This window comes from Mustela lutreola, chromosome 7 (genome assembly GCF_030435805.1).
Source record: "Mustela lutreola isolate mMusLut2 chromosome 7, mMusLut2.pri, whole genome shotgun sequence".
Taxonomy (NCBI): domain Eukaryota; kingdom Metazoa; phylum Chordata; class Mammalia; order Carnivora; family Mustelidae; genus Mustela; species Mustela lutreola.
The window spans coordinates 19072836-19093301 of record NC_081296.1 but is presented as its reverse complement, the minus strand read 5'-3'; the positions used below and the strand labels follow the sequence as shown (position 1 = coordinate 19093301).

Below are 20466 nucleotides of genomic sequence, written 5' to 3'. Positions count from 1 at the left end.
AATGCTCAGTCTGGTCTTGATCAATCATTTGGGATTGATAAAGATGATAACTGAGTAGACCAAGACTTGGGAAAATCCAGATTTCTAGGCCCAACAATGTATGAGGCACACTAGCAGTCCCCACTAACCCTGCACCAGGGAAAGAGGTTTCAGAAATGGAGAGAAAAGAGGGAGGGACCATAAACTAATATCCACCTTGTAAAATTTCCAGGAAAAGAATTATATATTTCCAAGAAAGTTATTAATAAATTAAGTATAATTAGCATCTGTATGGCTCCTCACAATTAGTTTTCATATCCTTTTTAATCTTACTTAATTGTAGTTGATTCTACCTACCTGATCTCATTCAATTCTTACCACAACCCCAGTGGTATCAGAAGTGTTGTTAGGGAGACTCAAACCCAGGCCCCCACATACAGTTTCATTATACTGCAAGTAAGGTGGTATCTTTTGGCAGATTTGCCTACTCTTGATATCCCCATTAACCTCTCCAACCTCATGGGAAAACTGGAATAATGGCACAAAATTAAAAGGAAAAACCCACAAGAAGTAAGAGTCTGTGGACTTGAACTTTGTCCATTTGCTTTCCCAAACCCACATGTAGTCTGCTTACCCTCTCCTTCTCTTTCCATCTCTGTTGGCCTATGTATCTAGCCAGGCTGGGGCAGTTATCTCTGATCCTCATGTGAAATAGTGAGACCATGATTCAGAAAAAAATGCTTCTCTTTGGAAACACCCTCTGAAAATAAATCAGACATTTCTTCTTTTTTCAATGAATGGCTTCATTTCCCACCCTTTTCTGTCTTCTAGAAGTATGAGTTCCATTTGGGGTGTGAAATCCACCATGGTTCCTTGGGCAATGCTCAGATGAGACTTAAGCTCCCTATCGTAAAATCTGCAAGAAACAAGAGGGCCTTCTGCATTCCCAAAGAGCTTCAGATCTGGATGGCACAGGAAGGCAAGCACCTAAACCTGTCATAATTGTGCCCAAATTGAAGACCTCTTGTCGATGACAGGAGGGATGCCACACGGTTTTTTAATGTCATCTAATTTGGCTGAGCTGCTAAAGAGAAGTTGCAAAAATGTACGTGCTTTCTGTCATCCAAAGGGACAGCATCAATGCCTTTGAACCAATAGGCTTTTCAGCTAAGAGAAAATTAAAAGCAAATAGCAAGGCTCTGTGTGCACCTGTGTCCTTGTCTAGCACATGGATGGTGAGTTCCAGCATGTTTGGGCCTGGCTTTGCCTTCTTATCGACAAGAGAAGGGGAAGGGGGTCAAGGACAAAGCTGACGGGCAGACTGCAGGACACTACTTGCTATAGTCCTTGCATTCGCCACCTTAACAGTCAAAGAAATTAATCTTATCTCAATGGATTTCAAGATTCCAGCATGGCTGGCTGGCCTGGTTGTGAGAGAAGCTGGATAAATACAAAAGTATCCCCCAAGTCAATTTTTCTCAAGAAACTCATTCTTTATCTGAGGTAATCAAAAAGCAGATAAATGGTAACTTGAGCAATAGGCTCCATTTTAGGCAAAGCAAATGATGTATACGAAAAATGAAAATAATTCCTCTGCAAAGAATAATCAGGGAAGGAGGGAGAGAGGGAGGGAGAAGCAAAGACAGGAAAAGAGAGAGACAGATTAGGTGTAATAACCACACACAGATAAAGTTTTTCCCTTAACTCTGTCCCCCTGCTGACTGCATGACCATTAGTATGTGTGGACGACTATGACTATGGGGGCATCTGAATGTATCTGTATGTCTGTGTGGACATGTGTGGACATGGCGGGAGGGAGAATGTGTATGGGCCTGAGGTATGTGCAGGGCGCAGGTGAGAGGGATGGGCACAGGCAAGCAGGTGTGTATCTTGAGATGTGGGCGGGGTACCTGGGGGGCTGCGAGCTTAGACATATTAGAGAACATGTATATGAGAGTATGTAGGTGATATGTGTAAGCTATAAGGGGGATTGTGTTTGTTAGGTGGTAAGTGGTGTGTTTGTGGACATCAGGTGGGCACTGTGTGCACAGAGCTGCGTGTATGTATGTAGGGTACGTGTGAGGGTTGAGGGCATGTGCATAGGGAGTGTGTGTGGATACGGTGTATTAGAGGAGGATGTGCATCTGTGCAATTAAAGTGAAGTATGGGACCCGATGAAAAGCCAACTGAGCTTTCCTTTTGCCTCAGCTGCCCCACCCATGGATCCTGGTGCAACACCTAGAGTGTCTTGTCCCAGAGATGTCTCCGCATGCTTCTTCGGTCCCCTGGAACTGCTTCAGAATCCAAACCACACTTGGAAGCCCACACCCATGTCTCCTTTGCTGCAACTCAGAAGACTGCCTTGCCATGATTTATGTGACAACAGAGCCTTTATTCCCCCACTGGACTGATTTGGGAAGAATACTTCTGGGCCACAACTCCTGCTAATAAATTGTCTTCCTCATCATGACCGCCATCACCATCGCCATCGCCATCGCCATCATCCCCATGTGTGGCAAGGTGCTCAGTGGTGATGATGCATCATCATCTCCTTGCTCTGTTTCCTAAGTCAGCTAATGACACATTATCCTTTGTGAAACTTAATTCTGTGGTATGAAATACAGCTGGATTTGCTCATGACTCCATGTTACTAGAGGGAAAAAAAAAAAAATATTTGAAACCCTAAGACTGGGGAAGCTTAGAGATCTTCAAATCAACATACAATCTCCATTTCTTGGCCAAAGCCTTAGTCCATCCAGACCCCTTCTTGTTTCTACCCTAACATGCAAATTCTCTCACTACAGCTCCAACTTCTGTACCCCTTCTACCACCTTCTAAAATACAAAATTAATAATCCATACTATTCCCATGGATGGTTGCATGGAGAAATATTCCTTTTGTGGCTATTGTCTGTACATGAATAGATGTGTCACAATACCGCTAGTGACAATGATGACAGCGCTATTCCTCCATTTTCCTGCATGGAACTTCATGGAGAGCAGTTAGTTACAGCATTTGTCCTGGGGTAAGAGCATTTTCACAAGCCTCCATATTTTCCATTTCACAAACACCCATTCCCAGAATAGTTGCCGAAGAATTTCTCAGGGACAGCACAACAGGTGCAGTGGCAGAGATATTGCAAGTGTGCCAAACTGTTGAAATTGAAGGCAGAGCTCAGTCTAGTTAGGAGAAAATAGCACCTGGTATTTTCTCCAAGGAAGGGAGAGAAGGAAAGAAATGCCAGGGAGGGATGCACCCTACCTCTCTATCCAGGCAATGAGATTTTCTCTGATTGCACTGGAGGGAACAGTGGAGAGGTTACTCAAACATGCAGAGAATTCAGTTCTCATTTTTCTGGCCCAGTGAGTTTTGTATCCTTCTGCATGAGGAAAAGAAGTGACAGTGTCCTCAGAACTTCTATCTGGATCCAGGCAGAAGGGAGAGTGTGTCCCATGCCTGGAGGCAAAGATCTGCAGCACCCCATGTGGCTGCTTGTCTAAGTTCTTCCGAAAGCCAGATGGTTGTTAGGTCTTCCAGAGACCCAGATGGCAGATCATGCCCTCGCTCTCCTCTGGCATCGACCTCAGGCCACAACCAGGGAAAGCACAGATGTCCCAGCATCACCAAAATTGGGCTCCTCCCCGCCGTGGGACTGGGGCCGAGAATATTAGGACTTAATGGAGAATGTACATTCACTCAATTATAATGTCAGGCAACCTGCTGATGTATACTATTTTTCCCTGATGGAATTGTTTTGAAGACTGATTTAGACTTCAGAGAGTAATGATATTAGTTTCAAGTGTACAATATAGCGGTTCATCAATTCTATACATAGCTCAGTGCTCATCACGGCAGGTGCACTCCTTAATCCCCTTCACCAATGTCATCTACCTCCCAACCATCTCCTCTCTGCTAACCACCAGTTTGTTCTCTACCATTAAGAATCTGGGTTTTTTTGTTTTGGTTTGGTTTCGTTTTGCATTTGGTTTGTCTCTTTTTCTCTTTGCTCATTGGTTTGTTTTCTTAAATTCCACATGTGAGCAAAATCATAAGGTATTTGTTTTTCTCTTGACCGGCTTATTTCACTTAACATTATACCCTGTAGCTCCATCCAAGTTGTTGCAAATGGTGATATTTCATTCTTCATTATGGCTGAGCAGTATTCCATTGTGTATAGATATACCACATCCACTTTACCCATTCACATAGACTAACAATAATCAGCTCATCCATGAACATGGTTACAAACATAATGTGGACACAAAATGTACCAGAGTCCATGTTTTAACAGCATCCATCCATTTATCTAGCCACTCACAAGCCTCTGTGGGAAGACTGCAATGGCCAAGCATAGGGCTTAGAGCTGAGCACACAGGGACAACTATCACAGACCCCACACACTCAAGAAATTCAAAGTCTGCAGACAATTCAACCAACAAAGAACAGACAGAGAGGTCAGTGCTTCAAACGCAGCTAAAGAACAGGGTGAAGGGACCCTGGGCAGAGTCTGGGTCGGGGTTAGGATTTCTTTTGAAGTCATGACACTTGAGCTGAATCATGAAAGATAAGCAGGAGCTGTCTTGGGAGATGGGAGCAATACTCCATTTGCAGAGTAAGTGGTCCCAGATGATCCCCTTACGTGATCAGTAGAGGGAGCAGGAACTAGGAAATGTTAGGCCAAATGCTTCACCCAGGAATCAGTGAGACCTCAGAAGAAATCTGACTTCCCCATATTGTTCTATATAACTTATAGTAAACACCTTCTCTCTCTCTCTCTCTCTTTCTCACACACACACACACACACACACACACACACACCAGTCGTGTGTTTTACTCCCTCTTCCTAGAAAGCAGAGAGAGAATACTGTGGGAAACTTGAGGCAAGATTACAGTTTGTGCAGTTTGTTCTTTGGGCAGGAACTGGTAGATGGAACTTTTGGAGGGGAGGGGGATTGGTGTGTTAATGCCAATCTGAGGGCATATAGCTGCATAATTTATGTTGGGCTTCCCTGGGAAAGAAAATCACCTAAAGACTGTAAAATCTTGCCTTGTATTACTTTCCAAGGGATTAAGTACCATCCTGTTTACAGGGGCCTAAATCCCTCCCAGTCTCACACTTTGCATCTGTCCTTAAGCTAGCTACCCGGTGCCAGCTACAGTCCCGAGACACAGACCCACTTCAGATGTAATGTAGATGGAAGTACACACAACACCAAAATAGGCACAAAGTACGGAAAGGCAGAACTCTATGGGGATCCCACACCTGCCCTTCAGCAGGGTAGTTATCAAGTCTTCCATGCATGCTGACTATGTCATATAGATACGTACTGATTTTACAAGATAGCGACAATGTCAGCCTTCCCAGCTCTTGCTCCCAGCTAAAACCTCCCATCCATCAAGGCCAAGGCAACTTTTCAATGTTTCTAAAAAGTCATTAATTCTCTTTTCCCCCTAAATTCTACAGCAAACGAGGTGTGTCACACCAATTTAGCCCTGAATTATATTCTCTGCATTACCTTGACCTCTCAAGTAGATTTTAAGCTCTCTCAGGAACCAAAAAATAACAAGACCTTATAAGGCACCTGGACCCTCATACTATGACCACGGGTTGTCCCTTCCCCAGAAACCCCGGGTCTAATACCTGGTTTCTGCCTATTGGATTTCCCCAGGAGGATGGTCTATAAGAACCAGAACCTCAATACATGTGAAGGTAAAATCATCTTTCTGCCACAATAAAGTCAGCTTGTTGACTGTCCTCTATCTCTTTAAGCTCTGACTTTTCCTTGGGTTAACCTTCCACCAGCCATCTTTGGTATTACGACTCTCCTAACTTCTTCTGCCTTTCTGTTCCAAATCCAGTCTCCCATACGACTCAGTCAGATTAATTTTCCCACAGCATCACATGAATGGTCCCTCCTATGCTTCTCACTGTCTGCTTCATAAAAAAACAAAGACTTCTTGATGTAGTGTTCAAAACCCTCTAGATCCTGGCACCCATTTTGTCAGCTGCATATTTTACTACATCTTAGTCCATACCTTTTATTCTAACAAGGCCATGCTTGCTACCTGAACCTCCCTTGTGCCTCTCTAGCTCCACACCTTCACTCAAGTCACTAATTCACATTAAATGCTTTTTCCAGCTAGCATAATCTGGCTCTGTCTTTAAGGAATACTCAATGTGTATGAGATCTTTGTAAGTGAACCCATCAAGATTCAGGCATTGTGTTCTTTGCTGAGGGCATTTTCAAATTAAGTGACTTTACAATGCATCTGATACACTAAAGGCACTATGCTCAATGCTGGAGGATCAATCTAGATAGTCCTACTTCCATTTAGTAAGAGTTTTAAAACATAAAGACATGAAAAGAAGAGACTCATTAATCAATTAATAGCAGGAAAAAAAGTCCTTGATATGAAGAAAAACATGCCTCTTCATACTGCAAAAGCACACTGAATAACAAGTTCATGAATTTATAGATGACTCACATAAAATATATCTTAGTAAAATGTTGGAATTCCATTCCATGGATAGCAACAAAAGCATAACATTTTTTTCTTAAAGATTTTATTTATTTATTTGACAGACAGAGATCACAAGTAGGCAGAGAGGCAGGCAGAGAGAGGAGGAAGCAGGCTCCCCGCTGAGCAGAGAGCCCAATCCGGGGCTCGATCCCAGGACCCAGGACCCTGGGATCATGACCTGAGTCGAAGGCAGAGGCTTTAACCCACTGAGCCACCCAAGTGCCCCAAAAGCATAACATTTTTAAAGAAATGTACAGAGAACCCCTAGAAAAATCTACATTTTGCTTTTCATCAGCACCACTAGGCAATCACTACAAATCAGAAGCAATTATCTTTGAAGTTTCGAGGGTAAATTTTTGGACCCTAGTATTCTATACACTGTCTAATTAACACATCCATGCAAGGGTCAAAAGTATATATGTATTTTAAAAAGCATACACATATATATACACACACAAATAAAAGGCCAATAAATGAGGGAAACAAAAAAAGAACAGCGCATATAGAAAAAACACAGGGGCACCTCAGTGACACAGTCAGTTAAGCAGCTGCCTTTGGCTCAGGTCTGATCCCAGAGTCCTGAGATCAAGCTTTGCTTCAGACTCCTTACTCAGTAGGGAACCTGTTTCTCCATCTCCCTTGGCCTGCTGCTACACCTGCTTGTGTTCTCTCTCTGTCAAATAAATAAATAAAATCTTAAAAAAAAAAAGAAAGAGAAAACATAAAATATGAAACCTGCGATATTAAATGTAAATGGCTTAAACTTTCTCATTAAGAAGTGATTATCAAAATAAATTTTTAAAATAAACAAAAATCTAGCATTATGGTACTAATGACAAGTCTAAAATAGGATGACATACAAACCTTAAAAATTTATAAAAATAGGAAGGGATGAACCATATAAAATAGGAAAACAAAATAGACACAGAGAAACTCTATGTGAGACAAAAGAAATACAAATCAAAACCACAATGAGATATCACCTCACACCAGTCAGAATGGCTAAAATAAACAAGTCAGGAAATGACAGATGCTGGCGAGGATGCGGAGAAAGGGGAACCCTCCTAAACTGTTGGTGGGAATGCAAGCTGGTGCAACCACTCTGGAAAACAGCATGGAGGTTCTTCAAAATGTTGAAAATAGAACTGCCCTATGACACAGCAATTGCACTATTGGGTATTTACCCTAAAGATACAAACGTAGTGATCCAAATGGGCACCTGCACCCGAATGTTTATAGCAGCAATGTCCACAATAGCCAAACTATGGAAAGAACCTAGAGGTCCATCAACAGATGAATGGATCAAGAAGATGTGGTATATATACACAATGGAATACTATGCAGCCATCAAAAGAAATCTTGCCATTTGCGACAACATGGATGGAACTAGAGCGTATCATGTTTAGCGAAATAAGTCAAGCAGAGAAAGACAACTATCATATGATCTCCCTGATATGAGGAAGTGGTGATGCAACATGGGGGCTTAAGTGGGTAGGAGAAGAATCAATGAAACAAGATGGGATTGGGAGGGAGACAAACCATAAGTGAATCTTAATCTCACAAAACAAACTGAGGGTTGCTGGGGGGAGGGGGTTTGGGAGAAGGGAGTGGGATTATGGACATTGGGGAGGGTATGTGCTTTGGTGAGTGCTGTGAAGTGTGCAAACCTGGTGATTCACAGACCTATACCCCTGGGGATAAAAATATATGTTTATATAAAAAAAAAGTGGTACAAAGTAAAAAGCAACAACTGAGGCAAAAAGAGAGATTCTATGACAATAAAATGTAAAATCAAAATGATGTTATAATATTCATGAACTTTATTTAACTAAAAATATAGAATCAAAATACCTAGGGCAGAAATTTGGAATTAAAATGGAACTGACAAATTCGGTTTCAGAAATTCTTCCCTTGGTAAAAATAGATTAAAATGAAAAAAAAATGAATAGACTTACAGGAAAATTTAATAACTCAGTAGACCTATGTCATCTGAAATTGTGTGTGTGTGTGTGTGTGTGCACATGTGTGATGGGAGACAATAGTTTGTAAAACTTTGTACTTAACAAAATATGCTTATTTTATAATACATATAAACATTCCAAAATCTTATGTATTAAGCCACGAAGAATTTTAAAAGTTCCAAAAGACTGCATTTACTGAATATAAAGCTAATAATAAAAAGGGATAACCAAAAATGTATCCAGTCTTCTAGAAATCAGAAAAATGAAAGAAACTTCCAATATGCTCTTTGATAAAACAGGAAGACAGGATTAAAATAATATATTTTGAAGTGAACAACAGTGAAAGCATCACATTTACAAACTTGTCAGATGTGCTTATTCAAAATAATAAGTGTAATCTTGAACATCTTATAAAACAAGTAATATTAAAGTAAGATTTACATATTAAACACCAGAAACTAGGAAATAAGCTGCAAATTGAACCCAAGGGAGGTATCAGAAATAAATAAATAATTATTAAAAATTTAACTTGATTTAGGTTACAAAACAAACACCTGATTAATAAAACCAAGAGTTGGGACGCCTGGGTGGCTCAGTTGGTTAGACGACTGCCTTTGGCTCAGGTCATGATCCCAGAGTCCCGGATCGAGTCCAGCATTGGGCTCCCAGCTCCACAGGGAGTCTGCTTCTCTCTCTGACCTTCTCCTCACTCATGCTCTCTCACACTGTCTCTCTCTCAAATAAATAAATGAAATCTTTAAAAAAAAATAAAACCAAGAGTTCATTCTTTGAAAAGGCCCTTCCTCCCCAAAAATGAATCAATCTTTGACATATACACTAAGTAAAAATGAGAGAAGATCAAATTAAAAGCATGAAACATGAGAAAAATACCATAAATAAATAAAACCTGAAGATATTTAAATTATAAGAAAATGGTAGGTACAATACTCCAACAATACACATAAAATATAAATTAAGTCAGCTATTTCCTAGGGAATATATATTATATAATACTGATCTGGCATATTAGAAAACATGAGTGAACTTACACTCATATTTCTTAGAGTACCATTATCATAGAAATTCTTCAGAAAAATAAAACTAAGACCAGAGTTTCAATACAAATTTGATAAAACCTGGAAGAAAGGAATAGTTCCAATATCACATAAGCAGATATAGTCTACTTTTTAGAAAAAGAAAAAAAAAAGTCCTCAACTCTTTGAGTCCAGAAAAGCCCCTAATTTAAGAAAACCCCCAGAACAAATATACACAATAGTGGTCTTAAGTTAGGGAACAATCATCATAAGAACAAAAATAAAATGTATAATCTTCAAACTAGTAAAAGGAAATAAAATCTAGCCAATAGAAAAGAGAAAAGTATATATATAGAGAGAGACAGGGAGGGAGGGTAGGGGTGCAATAAATGGAGAATATGAAATAAAATGGCAGAAATAAACACAAACAAGGTTATTTATGAGAAGTATAAATAGGATAAATTTATCAACTAAAGACAGAGACTAATAAATTGGCTAATAAAAAAAGGTCAAAATATTGTCTACAAGAGACACACTAGAAGCAAAAAACACATAGGTTCAAAAATACAAGGTCTCAATTAATTCCAAAGAATAGATATCATACATACTATGTCACTGATCTTATTCAGTAAAATTAAAAATAAGCAACAAACCAAAAGATAAAAGATCCTATACATTTAGTAACATAGTCACAATAACAAAATAATTCAAAAAGTTAACTAAGAAATATTTAGAAAAGAGTGTGAATACAAATGCCCAAAGAGCTAAATTACAGAGGGATTTATAGTTATAGATATCAGAAATTCACCTCCATACCTAAATGAGTACTGGAAACACGGAAACCACCTGTTTCTGAAGACTCAATTTAAAAAATCAATCCTCTATAAATTAATTTATCTATTCAAGGCAATCTCAATCATAATTCTCCCAAGGATTATTATTATGTAACTTCAGAAAAATTATTTCAATTTTTACCAATATGCGAATATCTCCTCAACATTTTCAAGTGATGAAAAGGGCTTTCCTCCATCAAGGGCCAAAGAATACTGAAAAGCCCTGGTAATTGAAACAATGTTGGGTAGGTTTCAGAAAAGACAAACCTACTTACCGTTATAACTTGGATTATTACTATTACATAAACTAGACCAGACAGAGAGAAAGTAGTCTTTACAGTTATCTTTTCACCTTTATATTCTCTTATAGCACTTTATATTTCAAAGAAATGTATTTAGATTTCCTTCTAATATTAGAAGAAAAGGGGCACATAGGTAGATCCGTCTGTTAAGCATCTGCCTTGGGTTCAGGTCATGATACCGGGGTCCTGGGACTGATCCTGCACTGGGCTCCCTGTTCATCAGGGACCCTGCTTCTTCCTCGCCCTCTGGCACTACCCCAGTTTGTGCTCGCTCTCTCTCTCTCTCTCTCTCTCTATCTCACTCACTCAAATAAATAAATAAAATCTTAAACAAACAAACAAAAAAAGACAATTGTCCTGTGTTTGACTCCCTGCTCAGTGGGGAGCCTGTTTCTCCATCTCCATCTGTCCATCCCCCCCCACTTGTGTGTGCTCTCTCATGCTCTGCTCTTTCACTCAAATAAATATTTAAAATCTTTTTTTTTATTTATATTTTTTTACAAATATCACAAGTAGGCCGAGAGGCAGGCAGAGAGAGAGGAGGAAGCGGGCTCCCCGCTGAGCAGAGAGCCCAATACGGGACTCAATGCCAGGACCCTGAGACCATGACCTGAGCCGAAAGCAGAGGCTTTAACCCACTGAGCCACCCAGGTGCCCCTAAAATCTTTTTTAAAAAATTAAATTAAATCAAATTTTAAAAAAAAGAATTGTTACCAAAAGCTAATTAAAAACAATAAAAAGAAGATACTAAGAAGAGGCTATTCATATATTACTATAATTCATTCTTTTGAGTTGAACTTCTCCCAATGTGCTTGACAGAAATTTAGGGACTTTTAGTAATTGGAAAGATTGAAAGAATCTCTTATCCCAAAATAAAATAAGCAATAATCCTATTTCCCACCCAAACTTCTTAAGATGGGGGGATTTTAATAGATACCAGCTGACCAGCAGTGGGGAAGAAACATAACACACAGAATGGCTATTTCATCTATGTTGTTTCAGATAAGCAATGGGAATAATTATGAGCAGCATCTTCTTTGCTAAGATGTCACTTTCAGAGCAGAAGTTAAAGACAGTGGGTTGACAATAATAGCCAATTGTCTTTGGAATCCCCCCCCCCCAAATGGCCCATGATGGACCTAATCGCTGACCATCACTGAAACTTTGTTTAGAAGAATTCTGAACATTACCAGAAGTCAGGAATTTTTGTTTTTAGTATCCATATCATTGTGAAACTGAACAATTATGGCCCACAAGTTGCATAGTGCATGCAGTTATCTTAGAACTAAATCTTTCTTTGTATAGTCTCCCATTCAGTTATTCTTTGGCTTATCAATATTAATATCTCAAAGCCACCAGTCGCCAACCCATCTGTTTAAAACCCAGCTAGACGGTCATTGTAATATAAGTGAACCAGCCACAATGCATGGATATGGATTTTATGATGTGCAAATATTACTACAATGCATACAATACAATATATACAATCAACTGAAGGTAAATTCTGTTGAGCAAAGAAATCCGATGTACCTGCTCGTGACCTGTTTAGGTAAAATAACAAAAATGTTAAAGAAGTCTAGCTCTTAGCACATACCATAAGAAGTGGAAGGAAGCTGGACATATCTAATCTAACTGGATCTAATCCAGTTAGATCCTGACTCAAGTATTTTGTGGATTCTTCATTAGTACACAGATTTAGTGGTTATTCCTGTCATTGTACAGAAATCATCTGAACTCTCAGTCAGGAGAAATAGAAAACTAGGCTTGATATTTCCTAGGCACGATTCTCTGGAGATTCTCCAAACAAGACTGTGAGACCATACGCAGGACCCTTCCAGAAAATTCTGTTCCATCTATTTATTCATCTGAGTTGATTCTAAAGCCGACATCATTTCTCTTTGTTTGGTCACGCTGGTTCCTTCACAGTTAATTAAGATAAGTTACCACGAAAGCCTGAAGAGCAGCAAAAGTGCTCATGGTAGAGACATGAAATAAGATTAGAAAAATGAACGTTCGAAATGGCCATTTAATCTTGAAGTTACACTACAGGGGAAATGTCTTTGATTCCCAAGTGATATTTCACAGATGTCTATGTGGGATAATGGATGGGGTAAAGAAGGCAGAAATGACTAAAATTAATGGAGTTGTTATCACAGAGAGCCAGCTCTTTGACTGCGGATATGATTTTTCTTTCCCTGTGGCATATAAGGCAAAGGCAACCGCACAGAGGGGAAGGAATGGAATTCGCAGTCAGAAGTTTGAGTTGTTGAGACTCTGAGCAGGACAGTTGTGCACTTCTTGTGCACTGGTCCTCTCCTGTGAAGCTCAGGCAGTGACACGACCTCAAAGGCAGTTGCACAAGGGATGCCTTGGTGGTGCAGTTGGGTAAGTATCTGACTCTTGGTTTTGAAGTAGGTCCGCCCTCAGGGTCCTTGGGATGGAGCCCCACATTGGACTCTACACTCAGTGCAGGGTCTGCTGGAGATTGTTTCTCTCTCTCTCTCAAATAAATAAATACTTTTTTTTTTTTTAAGCAGCTGTACAGATTGAACAAGGCAACAGGCAAAATCCTTCATCAATGGTGAAGTGTACCCCATTCACCACAAGGATCTGGTGAATCTAGGAAGAATTCTAATGCCACGAGCTGTTCCACGCTTGAGGCAATGATAAGTTAGACAGATGTTCATGCAGAAAGAACAGATGAGTGAGAAAAAGACCAACTTTGAGTCCCCTGCAAGCTGATGCAGTCTCTCTGGCAATGCAAGAAACAAGCCAGGCAGTCTAGCACATTCTGCCTTCGGAAGTCAGAAGCAAGGCCAGCAGAGACCTGTCTTCCTTCAACACACCCGGCCTTGGCCGGCAGTGTTCAACCTCACTGGTTCTTATTGATCCTTCCTTGGCCCAAATTCATTTCTCCCTTGTTTTCCCATTTCACATCTTACTGCTTTTCTGAATGATTTGATTGGTAAATTATTCAGTAAAGCAACCATCAATTATTCTATTTCAGCAATTTCACAACCGCTGAAGGAAGCTGTTCAAAGCTTCTACATCTCGGTGGATGCTTGCTGTGTACCTCTACCAGAGCTCAACTTCACTAGGGGGTCGGCCATGCAGGAAGCCTCTGTTCAGCTCCAGCCAGTTATCAATATGATATGAACATCTAATCAGAAACCACATTTACTGTCTGCCTTGGCTAATAAACACGTCCTAGCTGTGTGACCTCGGCAAAGTTATGTAACCTTTCTTTGCCTCCATTTCCTTGTCTATAATACAAGGCTAATAATAGCACTTGTCTCCTAGAACTATTAAGGATTAAATCAATGTATACAATGAATAAAGCACCGAAAATAGTGCCTGCACACGCTAAGCACTGTATATATACTTATAAAGTAAAGAAATACATTATTTGTGGGAAAAATTATATATGAATCTAGAATAGCCATTTCCAGGTGAACATATAGCCACTTCCAGGTGAAGATGAACATATAATAATTTTTATGGTGAAACAATATTCCCTAGAAAGAAGATACTATGCATTTGACAAAACACATAGAACTTTATAGCACAGGGAAACCTTAATGCATGTAAATTTTTAAAAAATCATTTAGGAGGTCAGGGGATCCCAAGATGGAAGGCAGACTGTGGCAAGTGACTCTAAGTATATGATGAATGTATGAGATGACCTCAGCAAAGGGGACGAAAGATAGAGGTGAGCCAAGTAACTTTGGAAATGAATGAAATCAGAAGACTAAAGGCTAAAGAAACTATACATGGCCCCACATCTAGTAGATAAAGCCATTTTCCAAGAGAGAAGGTCTTGATCGTGCTCATACCGTTAGAAAGGGACAATTCAATAAGCACACAGGAGGGTGGGAACCAGGTTTCTCACTATTGAGTGAGATGTTGTAGACAAGCACAGAGAGGAGGTTCCAATGACCCATGTGCTAACAGACTGTAGCTGGAGATACAAGTATGAATGCAAATATAACTTAACATCAATACAGATGATTACGTGCTGCCCTGTGTTTATACATACAAGTATCTCCTTGCTCTGTCCATGGAGAGGGCAGCCCAGTAACAATAAGGACACCGAGTGCCAAGATCAATATTTTTAATAATATTCTCGATTAAAGAACCAGGGATCCTTGAGAAATGGCTGATTCTAGGACTGAGGCAGAAAATGCTCAAAATGAACCTGGGCCATTTTGTAGTGCCAGAAAAGCAGGACATGGTTAAAGAGAAAAGAGCAAGAGAGGGCAAAACAAGTGGTAAAAGACAGAGGAAGAGAGAGAGAGAGAAGTTGCATATCAAAAGGACATCGAAACCAACTGAAAGCATTCTCAGAAACCAGTTAAAACAATTTGATTTGAGCAATAAAATAAAGTAGTATCAGGTGTGATCAGAGCAGGGGACATACCATGAGAGACTGTGGACTCTGAGAAACAAACTGAGGGCTTTTTTGGGGGGGTTGTGTGAACCCAGTGGTGAGTATTAAGGAAGGCATGTATTGCATGGAGCACTGGGTGTGGTGCATAAACAAGGAATTTGGGATCACTGAAAAAAATTTAATTTAACTTAATTTAATTTAAAAATAATAATAAATAAACTAGTATTGGATTATAACCTGAAGTATAAAATAAATATTCATGAGCTGATATAAATAAATGATTAAATAAATAAACAGAGGTGAGGAGAAGAGATAAATCTCCTGAAATGAACTCCAAATAGTCTATGTAGATGCTGTATGTCAAAGGGGTAGAATAAGGCCTCCTAGTCCTTACTAGTGGGCTCTACATCAGGACATCTTTCCAAAGCAGACAGCATGGAAAGGGAGGAAAAACAATAATCTTACAGTGAGAAATCTGAAAAACAAGACCTAGGCCAGTTCATCAAAGCCAACATCAATAGTGACGAGCCATGCTGACAGTACATACCTTTGATATCATGGGATGAAAATGACTTTACCTCTGTGGTCTTCCTCCCTAAAACCCACCACCCAGCTCCAGCCCAGGACCTCAACACTGTCAAAGTCATCAAACACAAGGAAAGTCTGAGAAACTACCATAGCCAGGAGGATCCTAAGGAGACATGATGACCAAATGTAGGTAGGATCCTGGAACAGAAGGGGAACATTAGGTTAAAACTAAGGAAAAGGGCAGGAAAGGGTAATGGGGGGAGGCAGGAGTGACCATTAACCATGATAATGGTGTGCTGTGGGTTGAGAAGAATGTTAACTCATCCCCCTGCCCCCGAGGCAACAAATCCAACAAACCAACTAACAACTAATGCTTGTAAAACTGAAAGGAAGTAACTGAAGAAGTTAGTTATGCTGAGAAGAGAAGCAAGAAGAAGGGGCAGTTATATCTAAGGTGACTGGCCTCCCTCGAAGGCAGCTTCCCTGGGGTCACCATGGGGCCACCAAGCAAGGAGCGAAGGCCGTGGGTGAGACCTCATTACATGCAGTCAGTCCTGGAGGGAGTGGCAGACGGGATTTACGTCATGGGTGGTGGGCCCACGCATCAGCATGTTTGAGGGGACCTCCAGGTGACAGTAAAATTCAGCCGTGGTTGAAAGCACACCATCGGACTGTTTCAAGACACTCAAGGGGGAATTTGTGAAGTTCTGTAGCTTTCAGCATTTGGAGTTTATGAGGTCTTGTGGCCACCAATCCCATCTATCTTGTCAGGCAAGAGGCCAACAACTCGGAAATAGATAAAAGAGAAGATGAAGAATAAAACACAAGGGCTGGGGGTTGAGGGGAGTAGAAAGAGAGAGAAAACGAACAGCCGGACTGTTTAATTATTTGTTATACTTGCAGCAAATCCCTCCAGAAGATGCCACGGATCCCAGTTTGGAAAATCATGGAACAGGTCACACAGGTAACTGTTTACAGAAAAGCTGAGGAACCACCAAAGCCTCTCTGTTCTCTGGGCTAATTTCCTCCAAGAGTAGAGGAAAAAACAGCAGTAATGTTGGCCACCCTCCGGCGCCCACACTGAACAACTTAAAACCACTATCACAAAAGCAAGCCTTGGAAAATAATGAATTGTTCCTCGAACGGCTCAGACATCCAAAGTGGACCCTTGGTCCACGGGCTTCTCAAAAGGAGCCCCTTACTCTGGTTACAGTTGAAAACTACAAATTTGCTTTCAAGATGGCAGTCCAGATTAAAACTGGTCCCAGGCACGCACACCCTGGGACTAGGGACACTTTTATTTCAAGGGTGACCTGGTATGAGAAAATCTTTTAATAAGATTCTCCAAGGTTTTTTTTTTTCTTTTCAGAGAGAAGTACTATAAATAAATAAGGTCATCTATTAATATAACACTTGACACAAGTAGATTAAAAAAGAAAAATATGATCTAAATATACATAATATCTGGCATAAGTGGATTAATGTTCCTAGTACAAGTAGGAAAAATGTTAAAAATTGGTGACATTCTTTTGATAAAATACTAAAATACAGGAATAGAGGAAAACTACTTTACTATAATAAAGTCCATATTTCAATCTAAGAGCTATATCTATGGTAAAATAAACGTGTCCGGTTTCACTGTTATTAATATTATAGATATACTGTTCACTGAAAGCAAAAGTGAGATAGCATGAAAGGTTAGATTATTGAAAAAGAAGTGATAAAACATGTGGGACAGTATGATTTTATTGTCAGATACCCCAAGAGAATAAGCTGAGAAACTGTTTTAATTAATAACATTTGATAGGTAACCTGGAAGAAGATACACACACACACACACTACTTCCCATTGTGCAGCTGAAGTTGTAATGGGAAAGAAATCTCATTCACCTGAGAACTATGTGTGGTCTACATGAATAACTCTGCAATATTTTAATAAAAGACACAAAGACTTGACAGTGAAAAAGAGCAGGTGGGAGACAATATATTTTAAAAGGACCAATTTTCCCAAATCATTTACATCTCATACAAATTGAATCTGAATCCCAACATGCCTTTTTTCTTGAAAAATTGCTTTAAATGTCACCAGGAAGGAAAGATTACAGAGTATATATAATTTTGAAAATGTATAATGAAGAAGGAACAATCTTTTCAGAAAGCAATGCATATTACAGAAAAACAGTACTAAAAATTGATACTGATACAAACTGGATGAAAGAGTCACTTTGTAGCAAAGAGAAATGGTTAACAATTCACACACACACATTTTGTCCATAAGAGGTTTTCAGACTGATAACAATGTGGAGAAATAGACTTTCAAGTCATGCTTAGACCAAAATAAATATAACACTATACTCAACACATAGTCAACACTCAATATTTAATAATTGTAAGACCTACAGACAAAATTGAAAATGGCATTAAATAAAAGGATTTTATATACAGTTATCTATCAGATCTCTGGAAAGGGATAATTCTCTACCCTAGAAGAAAAGAAGAGATGGACGGATCTCCTAGGAACAGAAGCAACATAGTGATAGGGTTTAGGTCATACCTATTTCTGGCTTTCTCTCTGTCCTCAGTGAATGTTTGTTAAACTGAATCAGCCTTGGATAGCATGACAGCAGTGAAAATAGCAAAGGGCCATGGAAGGTGAAGCAGGCATCATAGGGAAATCATGAACATGAACTTCTTCTAGGTTAAGCCTTATGCCAACTGCGGCTGGTCTGGCTAAGCAGGGCATGCCTGGGCCTTGAAGATGTGACTGCTAGGACACAGGACCACTGCTGTGGAGTCTCAGCTTGGCTACTGGTTGCAAGAGAACTCGGGCCACCAGCTAGTCACATTCCTCTTGCCAATGACTGGCCAGAGGCCCTTCCTTAGCCATTTACTTCTGTTCACATTTACTTCTGTTCACAGCAAGGTTTCCACCACTAATAATAAAAGTCACGATGCTAGTTCTTTAGAACAAGACAATATTTTGCAGTTTATAAAGTGCTTTGATATGAAACAGCTCATTTAATATTCACTCTAACCTTGCCAAGTATTGTCACTATCATTCATCCTTAATAAGCCTGAGGGGACTGACAACTGTGGTCTCCTGAAAACCATGCCCAGTCCTTGGTACAATCACACGTCATGGCCCAGGTCAGACTGCATGTCTTCCCCTCATGCATTGCTCCCTTTTTTTTTTTTTTTAAGATTTTATTTATTTATTTGTCAGAGAGAAAGAGAGAAAGAGCACACAAGCAGGGAGAGCAGCGGCAGGCAGGAGGAGAAGCAGGCTCCCCGCTGAGCAAGGAGACTGATGCAGGCAGGTCTTGATTACTGGACCCTGGGATCCTGACCAGAGTCAAAGGCAGACACTTAACCAAATGAGCCACCCAGGCATCCCTCATTCATTGCTTTCAAAAGAGTCATGGGAAACAGTGTAGTCAACTGAACCAAATGTGTCATTCAAAGAACTAGTGCATGGTGGCCCAAGAAAGAGCACAGGCAGATGCCCTAAGACATAGTTCTACCTCTCCTCATTCAAGAGAGTTAACATATATATTTAAAAATTGCAGTGCTGGCAATGCACAAAAAGCAGTCTCCACTGCTGTGAATGGGATCTACCTCTTAGATTTCAATTACCAGTGGATAAAACAGGCATTGCATCACAGAAAAGGGACATGTCTGTAAGAGCACATGAACATATGTGTTTCCTGAAATGAGGCTGCCCCACTGTCTCTGACAAATGAGCTTTCATTGATTCCCACTCTCATCCTTTGGCAAGTATCTATTGGGACAATGGCAGTGTGGCACACACTGGGCAGCCTCTCTATTGTGCCCATAGCTCCACAAAGTTCACAGACTCCAGTTTAAGAACCTTTACCTAGAAGGTGCAAGTATCTTGTCCTCACTGAAGTGATAGAAGAGAGGATTAACTAAGCCCTGACGTTAGGTAACAGCCTCAGACATTAACACATGGGCTTCTCGGTAGACAGTCTAAACATCTGGCATCAGTTGATTTACATAAGTGATTCTGAACTGAATTAGCTAAGGAGCCCCCTTGCAGGGTTATGATGGAACCGATTCCAGGTCAGGTACAGTATGTAGAAGGAAGGAATTAATTCAATTGCTATTCCTATGACTCGGTGCTGATGCATAACCACCAAATTGGATCCTTAACATACCTGCCTCTCCCACAGGAGAACATCAGTTCTCTTTGGTTAAGGTATCCCAAGTACCACCATCTGAAATCACAACCTGACACTCTAGCGATCCGGGTTCAAAATTGCTTACTGACAAATGTTTGGTCTCCCATCGCTAATCATCAGCAGACGCAAAATAATGGCTCTTACCAAGTGGGATTGTCTGTCCTTGTATTTCACCTTCAGGACTTGTCATTGCTAACATTGAAAAGCAAACCCTGCATTGCAGACTTCCTCCAAAAGTGTCCTTGAGACCATTGCCACCTGACCCCTGCCCTATGAACTTTTCCCAAAATTGATGGGCCTGGGGGGGGCAAATTTGGAAGGAGTGAGCCTGGGGGGTTGCTGACTAGAAGTCAAGCAAGAAAGAAAAATAAACCCAAGGGAACCTAGGAGTCAGGATGCAGGTGGGAGCAGAGCAATTCCCAGAATTCACCTGAGTACAAGGGGACAGACCAGAGTCCCTACAAGGGTGGATTAGGGGAGCAACTGGTAGAGAAGCTCTAGTCCCATGAGCCTGATGGAGAAGTGGTAACGGAAGTCTGGGGCTCACCATTGGCGACCAACCTGTTCTGAGTGTGGCTCAGCCTGAACCAGGAAGAGGTGGGGGGAAGTGACAGAGATATGGAAATGAAGGTCAGTCCATCCCAAGATGAGGACAGAATGTAGATAAAATTAAGACTGCCTTCCACTGAGATTAATTAGAGAGAGAGAAAGAGAGAGAGGA

General features: G+C 40.4%; 1 protein-coding gene across 1 annotated transcript in view; it reads left to right on the top strand.

Annotated features, from left to right (window-relative positions):
- The first annotated feature begins 2445 nt into the window (after positions 1–2445).
- Positions 2446–20466, top strand: part of LOC131835453 (uncharacterized) — a 79496-nt gene continuing 61475 nt past the window's right edge. Inside the window, exon 1 of the mRNA XM_059179746.1 lies at positions 2446–2509. Within this exon, the coding sequence (XP_059035729.1) occupies positions 2446–2509 (64 nt within the window). The remainder of the gene's footprint in view (positions 2510–20466) is intronic.